Source organism: Erithacus rubecula (assembly GCF_903797595.1).
Source record: "Erithacus rubecula genome assembly, chromosome: 15".
Classification (NCBI taxonomy): Eukaryota; Metazoa; Chordata; class Aves; order Passeriformes; family Muscicapidae; genus Erithacus; species Erithacus rubecula.
The window spans coordinates 2,070,456-2,096,976 of record NC_136667.1 but is presented as its reverse complement, the minus strand read 5'-3'; the positions used below and the strand labels follow the sequence as shown (position 1 = coordinate 2,096,976).

Sequence of the window (26,521 nt, the reverse complement as noted above, 5' to 3'; positions counted from 1 at the left end):
CTGAAGGAGTTTTGAGATCTGCAGTAGCTCCCCTTTGGAGAGAAAGAAGAAACACTTTTTAATGCTAAAAGAAACAGAGAGACTGTGGGTGTAAAACCTTTAAAATAATCACTGACCAAAAATACATTAGGGCTTCCCCCTCATCTTTTTCTAGAGCATATTGTAGAAGAGAAATCAAAATTACTTGTGCTACTTTTTTATCTGAAAAAAAAAAAAAAAGGGACTTAATTTTAATTTTCAAAAACTAAAATTTGGTCAGTTAAAAAAATATGTTGAGATAAAATTATATTTTGTCGGTAGAGGGAATTTTTAATTAGTTGGAATAGTACAGCTGGCCCCTCCACTCCTGAAAGAAATGGTGCCAGTGCAATTAATAGACCAATTAACTCATTGCTAGACCAATTAAGCACACTTAAGTTTTGTTGCCCATAGTTATAAGAACAAATAGTTTTGTTGGCTGCAAAACTGGATCCAGAATAAGACCCAAGAATGTCTGTAGTTGCTTTCCAAGTATCCACATTTTTCAAACACAATTTTGTGCAAAAACCTGCACACATATATATGTGTATTTATATATAATAGCCATATTTTCTTTCATAAAACAATAGAAACTCAAAAATGTTTTTTTATGTAAAATTATTGATGTCTGGATCTAACAATTTTTTTCCTGGCTAAAGCCTGCCTGAATATATAAATATTTTAAAGTAAATGTCTTATGTGACTATTCTATATAGCAAGAAAGATCCCTGTGATTAAAGTATGTCATGTATTTTAGGCACAAGCAGTTTGCCAAATTCAGAGTTATGAGCACAGAACTCTTCTGTGTAAACAAAATCAGCCTCTCTTTCTGGCAACCATATCACATAATATCTTTTATGTCAGGCTCTGTCTTAAAAATGATACTTATGACTGCTTGGAGCTATCAAATCCCTTTAATGGTTCTCAAGTTTTCTAATTTCTGTGCCAATTTATTCACGGCATTTGTTTTGTACCAACATTATTCTTTTAATTTGCTAATTTTTATTCTTCTGATCCATTTAAACAAAAAAAAAAAAAAATTATAAATGCATTTTGGAATTCATTTTGTTAGGCAAAGGAGCAAGCAGCCTTTAGTCTGCTTGTTGCAGAGTTCACCATCCACCAGCCAGCTTGAGTAATTTTCTACACCCATATCTATCTAACTTCATTTTTTTATTGCTGTTTGTGAGAATTGTATAAACCCTCTAGATGAGACCCTCATGCATTGAATTAGAGCATGAATCCCTCTTGATATCTATAGAAAAATACCAAAAATACCAATATAGAGCAGGAAAGTGCATTTATCTTTCTCACCATCATGTTAACTGGGAATGTTTAGGGAGGGAGCAGCTGGGGCAGTTCTGCAGAGAGCCATTCTCCCCAGTCTGAAACCCCTCTGTAATTCCATAACTTCATGTTCTGTAAGGAGAAGGGGATACTTTGAAAAAGAAATGGGGAAATGGAGGCATTAAAAAGAAGTATGTGGGAGTAAATGGAAGTTAGGGTGGAAGCATTTTGGGATGCAGTCATGCTGTTAATTAAGATTCCAAAGATATTTTCATCTTGTAGCTTTTCCCATGAACTGCCCCCTGGGCTGCCATCTCCTGTTATTAGTACTCTTAAATTTTAATAGTGTGAAATTTCATTTTGCCATCCTTCTCAAGGTCATCCTGTTCTTCACATTTGATGTTCCAGTGCCCTTTGAGCTGATGGCTCTCAGTTTCCTCCCACCAAAAGACCCCACAGCACCTGGATTTTTATGCAATCCATTAATTCTGGATAAGAAATCTCCTGCCCACCTGTTCATTTTTCCCCTTTGCAATGTATTTTTGCAATATTTAAGCAAACCTTATCTCTCCTTTTATCATCACTTTCTGCAGATTAACTCATAGTTTCCTGCACGTGTCAAATACTTTATATTAAGGTTCAGTTGGGTTGATTCTACCACATTTATACAAAATCACTATCATTCTGATATCCAAAACTGTGGGTGAACTTTGTGTCATCTCCTTTGCCATCTCCCTCCATGTCTTCCCAAGGAAAGTGATGATTTTTAGGTTTCTTCTCTTTGTGTAGAAGAGAAAACCATCACAGAAGAGTTGAACAATAAAAGATAGTTTATTTCTGTATGTTCAAAGCTTATTTTAGACAGGAAGTAATTAAAGCATTGCTTTTTTTTCTTTTTGGTGGAATTATAATAGTCATATTTTATGCTCTATAGCAAGTGCTGCCTTTCTGACTTGTTTCTCTGAATAATTCAGACTATATCTGAATTTCTCTCCTTGGAGAAAAAAATAAGCCTCTGACATGAACATGCAAATACAATAAAATAGATATTGCAGTGTGCCAGGAGTGTGGGGTGGGAACATTTTGATTTCCTGATTCACAAGAACAGTCCAAGTGCCTAAAGTGGAATTCCCTGCATGGAGTAGGGAAATAATTTCCACTTCATTATTGGTGATTTTGGAACAATGACAGAATAAATCCAAGTCTTGGATATATATTTAATCCTAAAGAATTATTTCTCCTACCTTGAGCTCTGTATGTAAGCAAATCTTATAAAATATTGGAGTGACACATAGATTGGGATCTGGATACTTGAGGTTTTTTTTTAATATGAAGATCTTCCATCTTGATTGACATTATTGTTACAAGAATTAACATAATTATAGGACTAAGGTGCTGTAAGATAATGGGTTGTCACATGTAATGGTTTAGACTCAAACTGTGTAGAGTTATTTTGTGAAATCTTTCCTAACATTCAGCATGTTTCTTTTATTGATATTTTTATCTCATTGTCATTGCTCATAATCATTGCTTACACCATCATCTGTTACAAACTCCTGGAGACACTGCCTGGGTTGTATCCTGAATTAGTAGTTTTATATATTAAATTGTAGCTAATTTTTGTTTTGAGCAAACTATCCATGCACCTATTAATATTTAATCTGTGAAAATCGCATTTGGATGTTAACATTCTATTTAGATAAACGGGGGCTGCTCGTGCCTTGGGAAGTGTCTTGCTGTTTCACTTGGGTTGGGAACAAACAAGACAGCCATGAATTGTGCAGGAGAGTTTATCTTTGAAAACAGAAGAAATTGATTATTTTTTAATTAAAATGTTCAAAATCTTAATAAAGTATAGCATCTAGGAAGTGCTGAAATCCATAAGCTGCTCTTACTCTTTAACTTCAAAATTCCATTTCCATTAACAGCTGATTTTCTTTTTTTTGTTTGTTTGCTTTTTGTTTTAGTTTGGTTTGGTTTGGTTTTTGTGGGTTTTGTTTTGGTGGTTTTTTTTGTTTTTTTGTTTTTTTGTTTGTTTTTGTTTTGTTTTGTTTTGGGTTTTGTTTTTTGTTTTTTTTGGTTTTTTTTTATATTGTGCCATAGGGAAACAGCACTATTTGCATTAATTGGCATTTAGGATTCTGGACTAATCTGGCTTCGACACAGTTGAAATCCAAATTTTTTCTTTGCTCAGTCAATTCCTCCCATTACTTCCCAGGGACTGAGGTAAAGGAACTGATATCACCTTGCAGAAGTTGCCTTTATGAGTTTTATAAAGCTCTCCTCTCTTTGCCCCACAAAACTGAAAATTAATTGTTATTCAATTAAAGGGAATTGTCTGTAATTAATTGGATTTATTATTTGAAGATCTAAAGGCAAAGCATGAGAAATCTTTCACCTGAACTTCTAGGGGAGTCAACTCTCCTTTTTAAAGCAGAATAGAAGATATCATGAATGTGAATTACTGATTGATTTGGGAAAATATGGTGATTATTCCCTTTGCTGTAGAGTAACTGAACAAGCCCATAAATATGTAAATTGTAAAATCGTTTCTATTGTCTATGGAAAAATTTGATTTTATTATTCCCTGACATGTCTGCAGTATCCCAGCCTGGTTTTGTATCTAAGCTGTCAAAGATTTCCATAGATTTGAAAATCTGTCCCCTGCTCCCCATATGAAATGTCACTGTCAGTTTACTCCATGAAAAAATGAAGTTTATTTGATGTGGTTGTCACGATCCTTGTAGAAGCAATGCACCTATCACTTTTGTCTGCAAAGCAGAAGCTGACATGAGATGTAGTCAGATTTTTATTTTTTTTTCTGCAGTGACTTTTGCTGAGCAAAACTATAGTAATGTGTGCTTTCTTTATTCAGATAATTTACAGAATATAGAAATATGTCACAGTCTAAAGGAGGAGAGGGCAGGATGGGAGGATTGAGTCTGTGGGGGTTGTAGCTGGAAGCAGCTGCATTCAATGCATTTTGTTCTGATCTATTGCAAACTTAATTGACAATAATTATGAAGACTGATTGCAAATTTTCATCTGTAAGCATCTAGGTAGATTTCATTTATTTCATTTTTTATTTTATTGGGACAAAAGGGTAACACTGATAATTTAATGAACAATTTCTGATGAGAACCCTCCTCACCTGAGTTAGTACTTTTAAGTTCCTTGTTTTTTCTTTTGACAATTATTCTGCATATACCAGGTACATTCAGATTGCAATTTCTCTTTTTTTTTCCCCCACTGATGGAGTTTTTTTTGGTCCTTTCTGTTTCATTTTAGGATTGTAATCTCTATATTTCCCCATTAGGTAGCCCCTCCTATGATAATCCACACAGACATTGTCTTATGTTCCTACAGAAAGAGAATAATTTTTTTATGGATGTTTAACAACTACACTTGGAAATGATTCAGTTCTTTCTCATCTGCAGGGCTCCATTTGAAGTACAAATTAGTGCAGTCCAAGGCACTGTTTCACAAGTAAATCCGCATGCTAAAGAATGATAATTTTCCCATTTAAAATCTAGATTGGCCAGTATTTGTTGGTCAAATGGCTCCTATTTAGCAAGGCCAGTACCTGATGTGCCCATGGGTGTTTATTTTGTGCCATCTATTAAAGAATAGCAGCTCCTGAGTTCATGGAACACCTTAATTCAGGTGTTTTAGCATGACTGAGCTTCACTGAAATATGTCTCTGGTACAGCTGTTAACACTGTCCTTAATTACAGCATGGCCCAACTCACCTGTCACCAGCAAGAAGAAAAACAGATATTTAATGAGCCACACATAGCCAAGAAGAAAACCCCACACTAACAGTGGTTCAGGAATAAACTTCCTAATGGATGTTTATGAGTTGTCTCAAATAAAGTGAGATTTGGTGTTTTAATTAAATACCTTTCCTGGTTTAGGAAGGCCAATTTAAAATATGAATGTAAGTTTTGGCCTACTGTTGACCTGCTACATTTGGGTAAATCAAGGAATCATTTAAGTGAATATTTTAGTCTGTCAAACTTGCCTGAGCAGGTGTAATAAATGGAGAAAGAAATCATTTGCAAGTCTAGCTGGATTATATATTATTAATAATAGCCTCCAAGATGTATCAGGCACTGTGCAAAAAGGAGCATTGGTTGTAAAGCCAAAGGACTGATACAAGAAAAACTCCAAACCAGGTAGATAATCAAGGATGTGACTAGAAACTTGTTTTTTCTTTCAATCTTATAACTTCCTCCCATTAAAAAAAATCTAACCCAAAACCAACCAACCAAACAAAAAACCCCTAAAACTCTGTCAGTTGCCTGGATTAATTTTCATCTTTCCTAAGTTTATTTTATAGCACAATTCTCACTCATTAAAACTCTTCAGGCCTTATTGGTTCATCCATATGTTTGCACTTATATGTTGAATTTGAGTATTCCAGAATCCCTCTGAACAATTCTAAGGTCGAAATTTCTGACATGGGAGAATTGAAAGGGACAAGTAGTAAAAGTACAAACGGCTGGGAGGGTGTGGGACAGATGTAGTTCCATTTGTAGGACCTGATGTCTGCTCTCCCTCCCACCTGCCATGTTTCCACTTTATTTCCCTAAAACCCCTAAAATGCAAAGTGCTGACTCTCCCCTGGCTTTTAACCTATTACACATCCCAAGAAAACAATCCCCAGTTTATTTCTCAGTATCTTAGCCCAGTCTTTATTTTTGTTCATTGAAATCTCCCAATGGAAGGGGAAGGTTTGGTTTTGGAGAGGTGATGTGGTAAAGCTGGAGATGTGGGGAGGGCATTTCTAAACTCTTCAAGGAGGAAATGCAGAGAAATGGAAAACTGGCCAGTTCAAAATCAGCACAGAGAGCTTCTTTCTCTCCTGGGACTAATGATTAATCTGCATCACTCATTGCCATATGGTATCCTGAACTGAACATTAATAAGAATAAAATAACACTCTACTTGAAATGATTAGTATTTAAATTATGTCAGAGTATTGAAAGGATTACAGATTTTATGCTTCCTTGCATAAACAGCACTTGTAGTAAAAAGCACACTTTTCACAGGGCAGATTTGTCTCCTGAATGAAGAGTTTTGGGTTCTGTGCTGGAAACGTCACTGCTGAAGCCAGGATTTGGGATTAGATGGATGAGTGCTTTGATCTGTGCTGCCCCTTCCTCTTGGCACTCCTAGGCAAGGAGTTCCAGCACTAGCACGTGTCATCTTGAAGATTTTTGATCATCTGGCTGCCTTGGGAGATGGAGGGCTGCTCCACGATCTGCCAGGGTGATGTGCTGAGATTTCTGTCAAGCTTTAGGCAGCACTGAACGTTTAGTGACAAATTATCTCCCACTCAGGGCTGGTGAAGGGAAAAGCTGAGGAGTCTCCACTCTGTGCTGCTCTGATAAAGGGGGTATCACAAAATCTACAAAAAGTTTATTTTGCAATCTATTAAATCTTGCACCTTTTTTTATCCCCTCTCACCTAGAGCCAGCAAAAGGTGCCCTTATCCATGCTGGAGAAGGTTTGAGGGTGGAATAAGCAGAGGTCAGAAGTTATTCCCCAAATGTCACCATTATGCCTCTATTCAAAAACCTTGCTATCATTGTTAATGAAGGTCAGCACGCCTTTGACAAGGAGTAATGGTGGAAACTGGCTATTAATTTTGTTGAAAATACTATCTTGAATTAGTAGATACTTGAAGAATTGCACAATAGATTAGCAATGGAACAATAGGGTCATGTTATCTGATCTAGAAGTGAGAGGTTTTATTTTAATTAACTGGAGGAAATACTGACAGTGCATGCTTGTACACTCTCTTTCTCACTCCTTTTTTTACTCAAAACACTCCATAATCCCTTCTTTTAGGACACCTTCACAGCACATATGGTGTGTAAAGTCTCCAGTCCTTGGAGCCCTGTGATTCAATATGGGAGTTAATAGTTCCTAACTGTGGCCATCCTGGCTCAGGGTTGTGAAGTTGAAACTTAAACAGCTTCTCCTGCACAAATTTAGTTTATTTAATGCTGACTTGAAAAAATTAACCCAAAAAGTCAGCTCTTGGAGGAGTATGTGGTTGCTTGAATTCATTAAAAACACTTTGTATTTTTGGGAAGTTAAGTTTGGATCAGAGTTATTATGGATCAGGACATGACAGAGAAGAGCAGATTACCTTGAAACAAATATTTGGACACATTCTCCATCAGCAGATGCTGAACCAGAAACTTGTTTTCAAAACTGCCATTAGTGTTAGAACACCCTGGGTGTGGCAGCATCCAGAACCCCACTAAAATATCTCTTGCAATTTTTGAGGACAAGCAAAGATTTTTATGGGATGGAGGATGATGAAGTCAGTGGTTCACATTTCAAAAATTGAGTAGGAAAAGCTGATTCTTGGTTCACTTGGCTGCATGTGAGAGATTCCACTGAGCTCTGGTCTTGTGAGTGCCTCAGTGGCTATTCCTGCACTGAGGGGGTTTGTTGGTTTTTAATTGTTATTTAGAAGTTGTTTCTTTGTTTTAATCTGGTTGTGGGCATGATCTTGTGCCTGTTTAACACAGAATATAATCACATGCCTCTGAGCCCCAGTTTGTTGGGTTGTGCAGCCCACAAGCCCCAACAGCTGAAATTTCCTGGGCAGAAAAATAAATAATAATGCATTCCTGTCCCATAAATTCTCATATCTCCACTCTCCAACCCCATGAGTGCAATCCCTAATCCTGCTTTGCCTTCCATGGGACCTATTCAGAGAACCTTAATGAAGATTTGGGAACTCTTTTTTTATTTTTTTAAGCAGGAAACACAAAGATGTTTCATTCCCTACTCACCCAATGTACTTCCAAAACATTCCTTTTCTGTGGGTATCTGGTAACTGTTTTTCAGAGATGCAGAGAGAAGTGCAAATGTATTTTTGTAGCAGGACAGTAGGGTGTGTGAAACATGCAGATGGTGCTCGAGGGTGGTTCTGAAATCCCATTTTGAGGAGTGATGCCTGGTGCATCCTCTGCCATCTCTGCTCATGGAGCAGTCCCAGATTTCATCTGCTGGGAGATCTTTTGTCTCCAGTCCAAGAGAGATTTTGTAAATGAGTTCTCACGTGTGGACAGGAAGATCAAGGGTGAGCCCTGCTGACAGAATCAGCTGCTCTTTTCTCTTCATCCTTATTCAAATTGCAATGTCACTTACCTGACCCAGGAAGTTTTAGTGCTTTTCTCTTTGTTTAATTCAACAAAGCACTTCCACTGACTTCCAGCAGATTTTTGGGTTGAACTCTCAGGCAAACAGTGAAATGATTGTGACTACCAGAGGAGCTAAGGTTAAAAAGCTTTTAATTTTATATTGCTTCCCAAACACTCAGGGGCTCGGATTCAATAAAAATATCAGAACTTCTGAATGTTGCTGTTGATCTCTGCACTGCATTAAATACTGTACTAATTTAATAAGGGCTCTATTGAAAGATGATCCCCCCCTATATTTGTTTAGCAGCTTTATCCCCATGTTGTTTAAGTGGTGTATAAATACATAATTTAAACCCCCCTTTGACTGAGGATGGTTATAAAAGATGCAGAATTAGAATGCACAACTTCCACCTTTTATTTTCCAGTGCCTGAAGAGGTGCTGAGCACTGCAGCTACCCCAGATTATTCTTGTGGAGTGGCAGAGCAGAGATAGCAGTGGAGGGGGAGAGAGATGCAGCATTATCTCTGAAGTACAATCAGATTGTGGTTTTATTTTGTATTCCCGTTAGCAAATCAAATTTGATTGTTTAAATGCACCTGGGGTTGAGCAGGCTTGAAGCTGGGGAACATTATAAGTACATAATTCTAAAAGAAAAATCCTTCCTTTTGTTTAAAAAAAAAAAAAGGAAAAAAAAAGAGCTTTTAAGTATTGCAAGGAAGTGCTCTTGTTAGTTCTTTCAAATATGCATGGTCCATGGATCTCTTCAAAAGTGCTTTGCCATTAAAGGCTTGAATAGTAATATAATAATAGATTTCAGAATTATTCAGTGGCTTGAGATTCAAACATACAGGCTGCTGTAGCATTTCAGAGAGAAAAAAAGCATCAGTAAAGGATTATATTTTATTTGTTTTTTCTGCTTAAAAAGTTTCTTAAATAAAGCTGTACTGAATTTCTTCACAATACTTAAAGCAAACAGCTATTCAAAAAAAAATCTTAATTTCAGTATTTGGAAAAGAGTTCACATATAACCTTAAAAGAAGTTAATTAACTTTTGTTTATTTGCAACTAAGGTGCTCCAATATCTGTTATTGGGTCCTTATGAAGGTAAATATCTTAAGCAAGATAAAAACCTGTGTGTGCATTAACTCATAATGCAGATTTAGTCTTTCAATATCTGCAGGATCTGCAGTTAACTACCCTTTGATATGAAAAGGGTTGAGCTGCTTGGTGTTCCACAATTAATTTCTGCTACTATCACTGTTTATTTTACAAGTGGGTAAATTAAAATTTCTGCATTCCTCATAATTTCTTTGTTCTCACAGGAAATGAAGATTTCAGTCATTTGCAGAGCATTTCCAGTTCTCCTGTGCTGGCTCACAAGATTCCTGAGATCCCATTTAGGGCAGGCTGGGCCAGTGAAAACTTCTGCTTGGTCTTTTTACACTGGGATATATCAGTGCTATAAATACAATATACAATTTCTAAAATCCTGGACTGATAGGACAGAGTGTACACAAAGGGTTTACATTGTTTTAATCATCTCCAAAAGTTTAAAAACTTCTGGTTCTTCTGTTGATCACTTCCACCTTATTAACAAACAAATAATTTTTTAATTTTCATCCACAACCAAGCACTTAGAGCAGAGAAACTCGTGCTTGGGCAAATTTATTTGCAGTTGACCTTGGTCTGGGCTAATTACCAGTTTTTCAGAGGAGATGTGTAGGCAGGTTGACACTTTTCCAAGTGAAAAAAAAAAAGTTTTTACACTTTAAGCTTTTGTTTGCCTGCATCAGATCTCTGGCAAACATCTGCACACTGTGGGTGCATTAGAGGGGAGATGGGGCACCTTATGCAGAATATTTTGCCTCAGCCTGTTTTTTATTCACTTTCTTGGCAACCTCCTGAGGAAACAAGACATATCCAAATTAAAACAGCAGCAAGGAAAAATCAGTTACTGAGGTGAAGTTGAGGAAAGCAAAAGTGACAGCAGTTATATGAAGAAGCTCTGGCTCTTGAAGTTAAGCTGCTCTGTCACATACCATCAATTGGACTATTATCTGGCACAGGAGGACTGTAATAAATTGTCAGATTTTCTTCTTAGCTGAAATGATGGGATGGAAATTGTGCTGTGTATTTTTGGACAGGCATGGGGGGGCAGATTTCCTCACATGCCAAACCTGCCATGATGCACAAACCCAATTTCCTGAACGCTGCTCTTAGAAATCTCTTGTGGTGAAAGCTAAAATGGTTAAAAAAGAAATCCTAGTTCTTCTCTTGGAAAACAAGGTCAAGGAGAAGAAAGGCCACTAATGAGAGACAAACTATTTATATATATATATATATATTTAAAACATTTTAAATGGTTTTTTCAGATTTTTTTCTCCTTGTCAGACAAAGTAATGACAAATGCAGACTTTTCTATAACACTGTCTGGGTCTGTAGTATTTTCATTCAAAGTAAACTTTTACAGAATTGTGGTTATTTAATAGCTGAATCTGGGGATCATTGCCATTGTGTGGGACAGGATATGGACAAGAATGAAAATAGTTTTGGGTATTATACAATATGATTTGGACTCTCTGTGATTGAGAAGCAGCTGATATCATGTAGCAGTGATGGTAGGACCAGTAGATAAAAATCCTCTTTCAAAAATGTTTTATGTTCTCAGGAGAGGAAGTTCTTCAGTAGAATTATTGTATGATTAATATGTATATCTGTATTTATATGTGTAATAACAGGTTATGGATACCCACTTTAAAATCCTTAGCTGGATAACATCATTGATGTAGTCAAATTTGAATTATTTGTATGGCCAGGATGCTAACTTATGCTAAGACTTCAAGGACTTTGTAGGGTACTATATTTTTCTAAAATATTTATAATATTGTAAAAAAAAAATTCTTATTTGACCAGTACCTTGCAAAGACATGAAGAGAAACACTCAATGCTGGGCTGAAATTCTGAGTGAGTAACTTTGGAAGCCTTTAGGTCTCCCAGCTTTGTTCCTCTATTTCCTTATGACCATGAGCTGGGCATTCACCTCTCCCTCCATTTCCCAGTCACTTGCAGCTGTAGTTTAATGTTTAAAAACTCATTTTGGAGCTTTTTCCAAGGGCTTGGGGAGGGTGAGACAATGAATAAAATGTGAAAACACATCTACTGTGTCTCACTGTGGAAGGTTCAAGCCATGAATTACAGCAAAGACTCAAATCTCAGTGTATTTTATTAAATGTTCTGTGTACTTAATATTTCCATTAGTAGATAGGACTGTAAGATGTGCATGCTTTACTTCCTTCTTGGCAAAAGGGGAAGATCAGAAGGTGTAAAAAGGGTGCATTGGAATTTATTTTTGTATTGGTTCAAAGGTATTGACAGTAGGTTGTGAAATAAACTTCTTGCCATGAGAAAATGGAAATTTCACCTATTGAGGTCAATAAAAATTTGTACAAGCCAAGTAAGACAGAGTGGAACAACAAGGCAGTACAAAAAAAACAGTGGAAAATACACCCTGGACTGGATTAATCAGAAATATGAAAACTAAAAGAATCAGCAACTCTGACAGAAGCAGAAAGCAGAGTTGAGAATTGTGTGGTGGTGCAAAATTGATTATTTACTTGCATTATTCCACTGCCATTAGAACCTGAGCCCAAAATGGAGGTGCCAGAGCATGTCAGAGGAGTGTAAAAAATCTTCAGGCACAGACTTTATAGATCTCTGAATTCTGAAGGAACACACACACACGAGCAAGCTGCTAACAAAGGATGTTTGCATCTAAATAAATGGTGGAAGGAAGAAGGTAACAGCTGCTGCATCTAGAAATGATAATTTCAAAATGACAAAACATGTTAGCAAAATGTTTCAAAAATATCTAAACCCTTCTAAAATTCTTTCAGGAAAGAATTCTAAAAAAATGAAATTATGCCTCCATGGCCTCTGTAATGGGATATTTTCTCACCCCACTTCTTCAGGATTTCTTGTTTGTTGATTGAATTAGAGATACACTGCACCTTGTTTGAATAATTCCTTGCAATATTAAAAGATTAAAGTCTCTGACAGATTAATAGAAAAGGAGTTGTCATAAATTGTCAGGTAAATTATTGCTTTGGATTAGAAACTTGATAAGAAACTAAAGCCAGGGTAAGAAGAAGTAAACAATTTACAACAGTGTTGCCTCAAGGTTCCACTCTGGTACAATAATAACAAAGGAAAAAAAAAAGGCTTAAAGTTACAAACTGATTGATGGCACATGAGAAAATACATTAGTAAAGTCAGAGAGGTCCAAGGATTTACAAAGATTTGTTCTCAGGTGAGAAACTTTGGTTTCACCTGTCTACACTAACAGATATTCTAATTGTTTATACATAGGGCAATATATGAGAAGAATTACTGTGTTTGAATTACTCCTTAAGATTTTAAATGCATGTTGTTACATTTTATGTTTTCTTTACCATGGGAAAACAAGGTTTTAGAGGATTATGAACACAGTTTTGTTATTTGAGTGCAAAATGTCTTAGTGTCACACCAAATCTCATTATCCAACTGAAACCAAATGTTTCTTTAATTTCAGCAAAACTCGGATTATTCCATGAGCTGCTGCTATTACAATTGATTTTTTGGGTGCTTTTGCTGTGGGTGTATATCTTCATTCTGTGGCTAAAGCAGTGGGCAACAAATCTTTCCAAGGCTTCCCAAAGCTCCCCAGCCATGAAACAGATTTCACGAACCATCTGCTGTGTGAAGGACACATTAGAGGAGTCCCCCCATTGCTCCACAGCATCAGCACATCCATGCAAATCCCAATTCTCCTCCCTGCACTTGTGGGAGGGATGCAGTGCAGTGTCTGCACACTTCATTGAGTCCTCCCTGAGCTGTGCAGCCTCTTCCACAGCAGGTCTGGAGAGAACACAGAAAATTCAGTGCCCACTGAGGTGTTGAGCATTTTCATTTCCAGCAGAGGTAGTCAGCTCCTTAATGTGGATAATTACTCTGAGAATTAATTCTATCCAAAGTCCCGCTCAGGGTATAACAAAATTTTATAAAGCAGCTGAAACTTCTGGAGAAGGGTAAACTCGTGACATTCAATGCTGAATTAACAGCAGCTCCTCAAAGAATTAATCCCTTATTTGTCACACTTGAAGTTACTGTACCCAAAGTCTATTTGAAGAATGAGACAAAAAGCAAATTCAAAAAATGAAAATGCATGAGTAATGAGTTCAGGGGGGTTTGTATTGTTCCTTTTCTTGTTTGTGTTACTGATTGAACCAAGCAATTTAGCCTACTTAAATCAAGTGTAAAGACTGTTCATCCAAATTGATTGCAGTGACTGGTGTGCACCAGAAGAAATGTTTCAGAACCTTGTGGTGCATCAGCTTCTGGAGATTGTCACCTTGCTCTGGGTTTTCACTTGTTTCATCCTAGCAAGATGATCTTGGCTTCAAAGGCCAGCACATGGAAAGGTTTCTTGGCAATCAATGTGTATTACTGTCAGTGGAGATCAAATTCCCCCCAATTATTAATTGTCAATAGAAAAACATTGATCAGCAAAATCCAAACATTATTAAACTGTTCACCATCATCAGTAAAACACAGAAGCTGCCTGGAGACAATTCAGACTTTTAGAGGCAGAATATATTCAATAATAATATTGAAGGCAGACCTTCAATACATCCCTGCCACAACCCTGAGCAGAGGCCAAGTGGCCCCTCAGTAGAGTTTTTATTTTATTTTATTTTTTGTACATATTCCATACAGTTAGAGCATTTAAAGCATTCCATTCCAAAAGTTTCCCTGACAGCCCAGACACCTCCACTTCCATATGACAGGAAATCCAATCCTGAGCTTTTTTGGGGGAGTGTGTGCTATTAAAATATGTACTTGGAATGCACTTTGATTCAGGGAAGTTTTTGCAGATTTATCAGCTTGATTGCTTTGTTCAGAACTTTTATTTTGGAGGGAAATAGCTCCTTGTTTAAAAGAAATAAGGAAGGTGCCTCCTGTGTAAAACTGTCTCTTTACTCTCTTTTAGGACTTTTATCTTTTTTGTTGAGTAGTGAAGCAAGTTTAAAAGAAATTAAATTCTGTATCTGGAATGCCTGGGTTTACTACAGATTGAATTGGGAAGTTTCCCTGTTTGAAGAAATTTTCTCTTTTATTCACCTCTTGCAGCTCAGAGCTCTCTCCATCATGTCATAAAAGAAAACAAGTAGGTAACAGCATGAAATAAAAGAGGCAGGTTTTTATAAGTGTTAGCTGGGAGGCTTTCTTGTCCTTCAACGTTGATTTGTGCTAAATGCCATAGGCATAATTCTGTTCATTCTTGGGAAGTGATTCACTAAACTGCAGTGTAAAACTTGGCTTATCACCTTAAAGACAATCTTAGTCATTCTGGAAATCTCATAAGGCAGTCTCACAGGAAATGTTCTTTCATTTGCTTATTTTGGTTGAGTTCCTCTTATCCTGCTCACTTGGTTTTATTCATTCTTGCTCTGCTCTGCTCCTAAATAAGCCTCAAAGAGACTGCAGTGCCTCGAGTCTGACTTTGTAAAATATATTTTTCAATGGTAGACTGGAGGTTAAAAAGTTTATGATCTAATCCAAATTTTGAATCAATGATTATTTGTCCCAAATCAATGTTTTGTTAACTGCAGATTAAAAGGAAAAAGTCATTTTTGATTTAAGATAGAGTAATCCAGGAATCGTTTCAAGATTTGTTAAATCAGCTGTGTCAGTTGAACTTTACAGCAGGTTGTTACTTCTTCAAATAGAGGGTATGGAATTGAAAATAATTAAGAATAGTATATAATATATAGTTCTGGAAGTGAATTCAGCACAATCCCCATTTGCAGGATGAGCTGATAGTGACAATGTCCAGAACTTCCACCAGTTGTCCTGCTCGAATATGGTCTTAGTTTATAAAGACTTGAAGTCCAAAGCCAGGAAAACACCAGAAAAATTAGAGAAATAGCAGATTAATCTCTCCTTGGCTGTGTAAACATAATTCTGGATATTGAATTGAGGGGTTGCTAATCCCTTACAATCATGTTTCTTCCAATTAAGTTGCAAGGCTTTAAATACTTTCAATCACAGGAGGCTGAAGAAGCAAGTGCAATGTCAGGAAGGAAAGGAGGGTGGTAATCCTAAATGAAAATAATTTTATTAGGAGAGAAAGCAAGCAGCCAACAGAAGTTCTGAAGAGGAGAAGTTCAGAAAAATAAAAGATTCTGCAAAATGCTCTGACCCCCTAGGGAAGAGAAGAAATAAAACTGGGATTTTCAGCTCGATTAAAGTTTGATTTATGAGCTGCTTTTTGTTAACAGCACTGGAACAGAAGGAGGAGAAAAAGGATTTAACTTGTAAGGGAGGAAATTCTTTTAGAAATTGCCTTCAAGTTCATGGAGTTTAAAAAAAAAAGTGACAAATGGAATTGTCTTGTAAGTCCTCCCCTTCTAGCTCTTCTTTGCTCTCCACTCCCCTCCAATCCATAGTTTGTAATAAATTATAAGTAACAGTGATCTAAAAACATAGCAGGTGCCTAATTTGATGTTTTAATACAGTTCAAGAGTAAATAACTTAATTTTGGGGCATATCTCCTGTATTTATACAGTGAGCAGACTTACAGAGGGACCCAAAAAATGCATCAGAAGATCTAGGAGAAGTTCAGAAGCCTTGTTTCTGTAAATATGTGTCCTGCACAGAGGTAATTATATACAGGAGATCAGGAGGTGGGGAAAAAATTCACAAAGCACTGCCCAAAAAGGTGAAGTCTTTAACAAATGGAACCCAGATGAGGAAAATGTAAAATAATAAAGAGTTTCTTATATTTTTCTCCCACTGGGAAGGAAGATGGGCAAAGTTGGGATTGGTAGGGAATGGTGGGTGGCCCAGATTTTTCCTGGGAATATTTATCCATCTTTGCTTCATGAAGCTCTTGCCCAAACTGATGTCAGCAAGAGAGGAAAACAAAATCTTATTTTTTTCCTGCTGTCCCTTTCTCTGTAAAATATTAACTGAGCTCCAGGCAGGTGCTGCTCCCAAAATGGAGCAATGCTGCCACCCCCCCTCAGATCCAATGTGCCAAAAGTCACAATTTCCTCCTGGCACTGAAGGGTTAACAAAAATGCTGCCATGCCCTATAAGGGATAATGGGCTCACATTGGCTTCCAAATTGAAAGTTACTATTGTAGAATTCCTTTTGAAGGTAAATGTAGGAGTAAAATTGCTTTTCAGTTTGAATTGCCTCAGACATTGAAAATTCTGAATTGTCATAGCAAAAAAATTCAGGCTGCTTGTGCTTTAACCACTCTTCACCTTTCATTTTTAGATGAAGTACCAAATCTGTGCAAAGTAATTGCACATAGATTTCTTCTTTTATTTTTTTTTCTCCACTGAAAGACATTATAACTTACTGTCCATCAAAAGTTTTAAATGTGGCCATGATAGGATAGTCTGGACCATTTCATAAATACATTAAATATTTTATTAATTTCAGCTGAACTTGCATTCTAAATAGACTCCAAATTTTCATGTTAGTAATGAAGCTGTCACTGTGTTAGGTGATACTGTAATTTCATTTATAAACACTCTGACTGTTCATTTGTCAGCAAAACGTACTTAGTAGCATGCAGGAGCTGTTGAAAATATTTTATCCCTAACAAAGGGTTTTTAATTCCTAAAAAAATTTACCTAAGTCCAACTGTAACCACTTTACTTATACATACTCTATATAGCTGAGTGAAACACTGGAGAAAGTATAAATAATGGATTTTGAAATAACTTTTTTTTCCTAAAAAATATAAGTCAATAAATAATGTATATAATTTTATAGAATTCATGAATTTTAAATTATCTTGTCTGTATATCAGCAGATATTAACATCTGCCTAAAAAAAAAGGGATCTGGACAGGGATGGTATTATGCATGTGTTGACCCAGCAAAATCTCTATTTCACTGTTTCAGCAGAAGTCAGAATGAAATATAAGAGTTTATATGTTAGCCACAGCAAAGCTTTCAATCTGGGAGGCTGAAGTTTGTCTCTGGTAGCTGATGGTGGTGGGCAATAATTTATCACAGCTGTCAGTAAATCCCAGCCTGAACCTCCAGCACAGGTACCTGCCCTGCCCAGGTGTGTCTGTGCCTCCCTCACTCAGGAGTTGGTGCCTTTGGGATGCCTAAAAACAGAGGCCAGGCAGAACCAAGAGAATAAAAAGCAGTTCTGTTTATTGAAGGGCCTTCAGGTACATTTAGGGCAGACAAAGCACCCCAAGGGCTGCACCCAAAATGGACAATAGGTCACAAGTTTTCATATTTTTATAAGTTTGGTCAATTCTGTATGTTGGGTGTTAATTTTCCAATTACAGCTTCAGATAATTAAGTCATTCACCCCATGTTTTCTCACCCAATTCGCTTTTGTTTGCATTTCTCAGTGCCTGAGGCAGTGAGAAATCCTTGATTCCCTGCAGAGGAATTGTTGTGTCTGTCATAAATGGGAGAGCAGCAGCTCACACTGGATATGGAGTTGGAGTTACACACTAAAGAACTGCAGGATTCCAAACGGATGGAAAATATGACAGCTAAAATCCCAAGGCATCGAGGTCATGGCTCCCAGTCCCCCTGGCAGTGCAGATCTGGGGATGCCCTGTCCCCTCTCCTTTCTCAGGCACCTTCCTCTCCCCACCAGAGGGCTCAGGATGGGAGCAGGAGTGCTCCATCCCACTGAGGTGAGAGCAGAGCAGGCTCCCCTCACCCAGAGGTGCTCCAGATGCATCCCTGGACAGCTTACAGCTCTGTAAAGAAACAGCAAGTGCAGAGAGATTTGAGACATCTAAGACTGGAAGCACCCAAGATACCACAGATATGGTGTGCAGCAAAGAGCTTGGCTTGAAATCAATATTAAATGTCTGTTAAAGATCTAGCACCCAGCAAGGGCTCCCATCACAAGTCTAAAACCTAACTGGATTTTTCTTTCATGAGTGTGCAGCCATCATGATTAAATCAGACATGATGAAAACAAGGCTTGCACAGCAGAAGTGTTTGCTTTGAAAAGCACAGAGCACCTTCTCTCCCAGCACTTCCCCATGTAATCCCAGCAACAGGAGGCACTGGAGCATCTAAATGCACAAATATCAATCTGTAAGTAGTGCTGGAGATTAGAAAGTACAATTTGGAGTCTCCTCTGCATTCAAGGGTTTTTTTTTTTTTTATTACAGTGTAGGTAGTAGGGGGCTGCTGCATATAGAGATTTGTCCCTACAATCATTGTGCCTTTTAGACAATCTTCCTGTCACTTGGCTGTCTCTGTGCCATTATAGAAGTTGGACTGTCACAACACTCCTGGCAGCCACTGGCGAGCTCGTGGAGGAGAAGTGGCTTAAGTACTGCTGATGAGTGTTATCTGTAATTTACCAAGAAAAGCAGAAACTTTCAGGGTTAAAATTCTGCCCTCTCATATATTTTCTGGGTGCTATTTTATTTTTAATGTACTCTTACAAGGTGGCTTTGAAGTCGTTTCACATAAAAGAGCCTCCAGCCCTACATCTTACAAAGAGCACGTAGACCTCATTTAATCATTCTTTTTATTCCTCTGACTTGAGTGTGATCTCTGTTCCACTCTCACTGATGGAGCTGGCACTTTATCTTCATCCAAATTTATTCTTGATCTAATTCAACAGAGCACAGCAGAACAGATTCTCAAAGTGGAATAACAGCCACTTAAATATTGTTTAAGCCTACCACATACAGAGGAAACAATTTCAATTTCTGCAGAATTATGCTCCATCTTCAACAAACATGATTATTCTTCCTCCTCCTTTTTAAGACCCCATCTAAGTCACAGCATGTCCACTACAGGCCAGAGGTATTTTTATGTGATCATTGCTGCACCTTTTCTGTTGGAGTGATTTCTTTATCAGCAGCATGAGGGATGGGTTTGGGGTTTTTTTCAAGCAGAAAATGAGATGGTTCTGCTTGGAACTGAGCTAGTGAGTGGGGAACTTCACCTGCTCAACAAAAATGATATTTATCCTTTTGGATCCAGGGGTTCCCAGACCACAGAATTCTCAGATCATGTGTATTCCTGCACTTGTTTTCATCAGAATGAAATGCAGGGATCAGCAGAAGTGCATTTATTGCTCACTTTCATAGAAAAATCTCAGCCTGCAGAGGGAAAACGTTTTGAAATTTATTACTGTCTTGAAATTTTGGATCAGGTGAGAATTGTTACCTTTTCCCATCCACCTCTGTATGAATAGAGCTGTAGGTCAACTAAAGTGCAATTGGATTTAAAAGCTGGGATGTCTTTTTCTCATTAGCCTGTACATGAAGTAGCAAAAAGATCTCCATTACACAGATTCATCTGTGTGAAATAACTTTGCAAGAAACTTTTTTGTTCAGGTGTCCCTTTCCTTTCTTCACTAATCAGCTTCCTAGAAAGTAAAAGAAAAACATCTTTAAGGCAAAGTGTGTGCTGGAGCAATCAAAAATTATTCTTTGTCATCTAGGTGGTATTTCTTGGTGTGCTTTATGCTAGGAAGGGCACTTTTTAAAAAAAAACTTTGGAAATAAAAAAAAAAGAGGGCAAAAGGGCTCCCCACCAAATTTTAGCCATGCAATACTACTTAGTTCTATTATCCTAACATTTTTGTTCCCAAACTTACAAAATGATAAGTATAATAGATATCTTCATTTTACAAGGATATTGTACACGAGGTGCCTGTCAAAGCAGAATCACATACAAACCTGGAGTACTCTGGCCTTCAACCTTGGATTTAGCACAGAGAAGAGAATCACAAATGGCCCCAGAGTTCATAAATTAGCAGCAGTGGTGCTGTCACAATTGTGCCATGACTGTGACATGCTATTTCCTCACTGTGATTAACTGGGCTTTACCAGAAACCCATTTTTCACTAGAACAAAATGGGAGAATTAAGTTTCCTTTATATTTCACTTAGTCCATTGTGACTGCAGACTTCAGCCTGTCTGATCCAAATTGGGTTAAATGTTAAAGCAATTTTGGCCTCTTTCAGCTCCACTTTCTGCTTTCTGCACCTGAGGACTGTGAACTCTGTCTTTCCAAAGGGTAAACTCAGTTTTATTTTCTGCTATGTGAGCTAATTTGTGAGGGGTTCTCATAATGTCATGTCTGCAAGGAGATGGCAACGAGTGTCTTAAAATTCAGCCCAAACACGGGGATTTGCTGTTCGTGCTGGAGGATTAATTAGCACTAACTCAGATCTTTTCCAAATGTCCACAATCTACAATTCAGAAAACCAAAAGTCTCATTTACAAGTGATCTGAGACCTTAGACAAATTCCACCAGAAGTGTATTTAGACCAGACATTGGGATTCCTCTGTTGGATCTTTGCTGTTCCATTGATTCATTATTTTTCACTTAGCCTTCAATTCTTTCTGCATTAGTGGCTGTCATATTGCTTACATTTTTATGGGGGCATGACACCTAATTATTACATTTGGCAAACTCTGACATAGCCAAATGCTTTTTAATAAATAATAAGGTGTTATTGGATGAAGGCATTTCCCATTTTGGTCAGACACAATTGCTCTCCAGGCTGGGAATCAAGGACACCTCAGTGTCTCAGGGCCTGAGAAATGGAAATAAAAGTGAGTTGAGGGGAGCAAACTGGGGGTAAATGATTGATTACCTGCAATTGGAAAATAAACCTCCAATATACAAATGGACTAAACTTATAAAAATATGAAAACTTGTGATTCATGGTCCATTTAGGGTAGCCTCTGGGTGGTCCTGTCTGCCCTAAATGTACCTGAAAGTCCTTCAGTAATTAAATTTCTTTTTATTCCCTTAATTCTGGGCAGCAGAGGGAGGATCTGGCTCTGAGAGGAGCAGGGCACAGAAGCTCTGCCTGGGCTCATCTCAAACCTCCAATCATTTGGGATCTACCATGTGCTTATATATTAGTGCTGATTATGTTTTAATGAATGACAGTTGTCATGCACAGGATATGCAAAAAAAAAAAAATTAATTAAATTCTTGATAATTTTCATGACACTGGCCCTGCAATAATAAAATATTGCTACCTTAGTTATTTCTCCTTAATTGCCCCTGGCTTAAAGGTGAGTTCACAGAGGATTTACTGTACATTGTATTTGTAATGGGGGCTTATATGAGCTGAGTGAAATAAGTAATCTGTAACACGTGCAAAAAAAAAAAAAAAAAAAAAAAAAGTAAATTTCAAACAGAAAAAGGTAAGTTTCTTTGGTGGACATAAGAGCCTGGCACTGGCTCTGAGCTCTCTTCTGAGGTTGTGAATGAAAGTCAGGAGTTCAGTGGAGTGTTGTAAACTGCATCAGCTGGGGATTTACAGAGGGAATATGTGGCCAAAGGATTCTCCTTCAGGGCTTCAGCTGCTCAGCAAATGTGCAGCCCTGTGGAATTCAGAGAGGAGCATAGGAATGTTCAGGAACTCCTAAGTTTTGTTAAAATGGAAAAGAAAAATATTCCAAGGGTAAGCTGAACTGTGGGGTTTTTATTCCTGGGTATTTCTGGAAAAATGGAATATATAATAGCAAAATAAGCTCTGTGATGATGACCATTAGAAAAGTGTGGATCAAGTGGTTAAGCTGTTTTGCCATTGTTTACAAATCTCTGGCCTTCTTTTTTTTTATTTTCTGAATATTCTGATATTTCTGCAATCCTGTAACCCAGAAATAAATCCCTGCTCATGGTAAGAAAGCTGAGGAAATCTCATTGTTCTGAGCTTTTTTTAATTGGTTTGGATGGAGGGGAAAAAAAAGCCAATTCAGGCAAAACAAGAATAGTTCTCAGCAGAACTTGTTCTGTGTTTTCTCACACCTGACTTAAACCAGAAGTACATTTTTAAAATAAGCCTGTATTAACTGCAGAATCTTCTGAAGTGTGGGGGGTTTGGACTCAGATGGTTTTAAAGGGTGTGAGATGAGTCTGAAAAGTTAGGATGGAGAGACAATTTAGCACATGGTTCATCCATCTACCTCAGGCACAGGGCTGGAATAATACCAGGGTTGGAATAATCCTGCTCTCCTCTTCCCTTGGCTTTGTGATCAAGCAATTCTTTAGTTTTAAGCACCTGTTCTACTTCCATCTACCTCTGCTTTAAATCTACTTTTCTTTTAGCATTCACACTCCAATTTATTTTGTATTTAGTTACCTGAAAGCCTCGCTTGTGCCCAAAAATAAAATAAATTAAAACAGAATCCAAGTTTTAAGTCTGCTTCCTGGCACTTCCTCACTACATTGAAGGCCATGTAATTAATTACTCAGTTTCTTAAGAGACTTGTAATGTTGGATATCTTGATAGAGCTGAACTGGAACAGCACTATTTGAATTTCTGTCGCTATTGCTGGATTTCTCTCTATAAAAAATCCATACTACAATTATGTAGACTGTTTAGTGATTGCAGATCTGTGGATTTACAGATAGCAATCCTTTCATCACCCAGTTGTGTGTTCCACAAGCACAGGATTTGGAGGTTGTGATAGTTGCCATGGCACCCACATGTGTACCAGGAAGATTGTCAGGAAAGGGAGATTTATGTTCACAACAAACTGATTTTTTAAAAAGTGATCAAAGGTGAGTGGTGCATTTTAAGATGCATTTCTTAGAAATCTTTTTTTTTTTTATCTTTTTGGTGTGAGGCCAAAATTGTGATTCTCCATGCCAAAAAATAAAAATAAAAAAAGCTGATGTAGAGATGTAATGGCCTGGGCATGGGTTTGGGGTGGCTTTAACATCCCAGCTCTGTCTCCTCTCCCTGGCTCCAGAACCCTCACAGAGTGCCACAGCCACCCCAGGTAAAACTTAATTACACGAGGGATAAATGAAGATTGCTAACAGCTCTCCTCAGAAATACCCCAAAAATCCCATTTTGTTGGTGTGGCCACTGGCCCAGCAGCTCCAAATCCCACTTTGTGATCCCCCCATCCCTGTGACTGAAGCTGAGCTTTGGGCAGGAGCCAGTGCTCATTTCCAGAGCAGGATGGGCAGAGCCAGCTCTCCATGCTCAGCTTTGCCCTGCCTGGGGCTGGGGGAGGCAGCTGGAAATGCTGCCAGCCCTGGCATTCCCTGGGCATGGAGAGCCTGGGTGTGCCAGCCTGGGTGTGCCAGATTGGATGTGCCACCCTGAATGTGCCAGATTGGATGTGTCACCCTGGATGTGCCACCCTGGGTGTGCCAGATTGGATGTGCCAGCCTGGATGTTCCACCCTGGGTGTGCCAGTCTGGATGTGCCACCCTGGATGTGTCACCCTGGGTGTGCCAGATTGGATGTGCCACCCTGGGTGTGCCACCCTGAATGTGCCAGATTGGATGTGCCAGCCTGGATGTTCCACCCTGGGTGTGCCAGTCTGGATGTGCCACCCTGGATGTGTCACCCTGGGTGTGCCAGATTGGATGTGCCACCCTGGGTGTGCCACCCTGAATGTGCCAGATTGGATGTGCCACCCTGGATGTTCCACCCTGGATGTGCCACCCTGGATGTGTCACCCTGGGTGTGCCAGATTGGATGTGCCACCCTGGGTGTGTCACCCTGGGTGTGCCACTCTGGGTGTGCCACCCTGGATGTGCCACCCTGGATGTGCCACCCTGGATGTGCCAGATTGGATGTGCCACCCTGAATGTGCCAGCAGGCAGAGATGGAATCCAAATCCAAACCCAAACCCAGGGCAGAGGGAGCAGGAGCCTCCTCCCTCCTTTACTCTCCAACTTTCCCTCTTGAAGTTTGCATTCCTTCTTCCTTCCAATTAAAGGAGGTGACCACTTAATTCCAGCTAATTAGGGAGCTTTTTAGATCTATTCTCCACTGAACATGCCAGATCAGTGCCTTACCTTTGCTGTGAACTCTCATGGATTAATCGTTCCTATTGCACAGTTTAATTACTTCAGTTCAACTCTTACTTACTTTTGACTTCTAATTGACTTTATGGGTGCCTTTATTTGTACTGTGTGACTCTTTAAGGAGAAACTGGTAATGCTGGGATTTTTTATTTTTTTGGTAAAAAATGCAAAATACCTATAGGAAACATTGCTATTATGTGAGCAAAGTTGTTTTCTAAGAGATTATAATTTTAGGGGTTTGATTTTTTTTTTAATATATATATATGCAGACCAAAGGCTTTTAGACCCACAATTTTCTAACCATTCTGAGTTGCTGATTCTCAGTTCTAGTTAGTAGTTTTCCTCTTTTCATGCTGTTTGCTCAGGATCTGTTTTCTGTGCATCTGGAAAGACTTTCATTTTGAGAAGACACTTCCACCTGTGAGGATGGAGATAAAAAGCCTCAAAATCTGAATCCTGAAGATGCAGAAATCAGGAAGGCAGAGGAGAATGCAGCTCTATAAAATGTTCTCTGAGTGTGACATCACAGTTGATCTTTGGATTTCATTTTCTGGAAGTTCTCTGGCTGCTCAGGCTTAAGTCTGGGCAATTCTCATGTGCTATTGGATATCTCTGCCAAAACATAGGAAATGTGGTGTAAAAATGAAATTTCCACAAAAAAAAAAAAAAATATATATAAAATAAAAGATTACTGTATATCCCTTTCCAATTTTAACTTGCTATCTTTTGTTGTGAAGTGGAAAGGTTGATAGTTTTTTTCCTTCCTTTTACTCAATTTCTTCTCTGCCTACAACCATTTTCTCATTCAGTTTAACACTCAGTTTATGCAGTGTCCATCTCCTACCCTGAAGAGCAAGAGTCTTCTATTTAATAAGAAATACTTATTGGCACATAGCTTTGATTCATAAAGAGAATGTTTCCTTGAGAGAGTAATTGGTTTGGGATTTTTTTTTTTTTTTTCCTGCTTACCTAAGGAGCTTATCAAGTTCTTTTACAGATTCCTTAATATTCTTGTTTTTCTTCCTTGAATGTGAGTAAGTGCTACAGTCTGGAGGAAAAATTGACTCCTAACTTCTCTCTCTTTCTTAAAATCAAAAAATGGCTTTCACAAATTGTGAGTTATAACTCTGTTTTCAGATTTAAAAAAAAAAAAAAAAAAAAAAAATCTATATTGTTGAGTCCTGTAAACAAGATGATCCCTGTGGCTGCAAACTGTGTTGGTTCAAAGGCAGCCAGGTCCCCTTGGCCCTTGAGAGAACAAGTCAGCTTGGAACAACATCTAATAATGCAATGGAGTTAGAGGTCAAATTTGTTGGGCTTACAGTGAGAAAATATTTTAAAGGCTGATGTGCTGATGGTCTGTCAATATTAGGAGTGAAGTGGGAATCAGGTAGACAAATCTGGTGGGTATTTGTCTAATTAGCAGTGACCTGCATTAAAGCAGAGCTGCCTGAATTAAATTAGTTATTGCTCATCTGGTAGTAACTTTCTTTATATCTGAGAATCTGGCAAATCTCATCTAGAATGCTAATTCCATCCTCCTGTCTTTTCCTCTGAGGTATCTTTTCATTTAATAATGAGTTCCTTCATTGTTTTTAAATTTAGAACAGACCCCCTTTTTGGGGGAGGGGGTTATCTTTTAATTTCTGCACTGGAATATGTAAATAGTTCTTTTGAGGGAGAGCAGTAGGAGAGGTGGGTGCTTTAGGGGGTATCAGATCTGTTACCTTCAAACAATAAAATATTGAATAGCAAGGAACACTTTTAAAAACTGATCTCCAGCATTTAGCATCCTCCTTTTTTAAAGCTAAACCTTTTATTGGGGAGTTCTACGCTGCCACTGTCCATCCTTCTCCTCCCTCTTGGGGTTAATAACTCCCCTTTGCTTTCATAAATCTGAATTTGCCTTGATCTGCTGGCCACCCAAAGCCTGAGCAGCTTCAGGCTCAGCTTTGAAGGAGGTTGAGGAGGTGCAGAGTGAGTGTTGCTCATCAAGATGCCTTGATACTCTGGCAAGGAAATGAATATACAGGCTAGAAGGGATTACAGAGATAGAAGGATTAGACTGTGCACTAGCAGCAAGACTTGCTGTAAAACTGTTGCTTCAGGCTTTTTGTTTATTATTTGGAGAAATTCTATTTAAATGCAGATTAGATTTTCTACCTAGAAGTACAACTTAGTCTTTGTTTAGGAGCTCCACAAAGAAGAA

General features: G+C 38.1%; 1 protein-coding gene across 3 annotated transcripts in view; it reads left to right on the top strand.

Moving 5' to 3' along the window:
• PCDH11X (protocadherin 11 X-linked) overlaps window positions 1–26,521 on the top strand; it is a 394,642-nt gene that overhangs the window by 347,652 nt on the left and 20,469 nt on the right. Inside the window, exon 7 of one of the 3 annotated variants that reach the window (XM_079319075.1) lies at window positions 8,894–9,143. The exons of the other annotated variants lie outside the window; for them this stretch is intronic. Within the exon in view, the coding sequence (XP_079175201.1) occupies window positions 8,894–8,961 (68 nt within the window). The 3' untranslated portion in view covers window positions 8,962–9,143. Of the gene's footprint in view, window positions 1–8,893; window positions 9,144–26,521 lie in introns of those variants that run through there. 3 annotated transcript variants of the gene reach the window in all.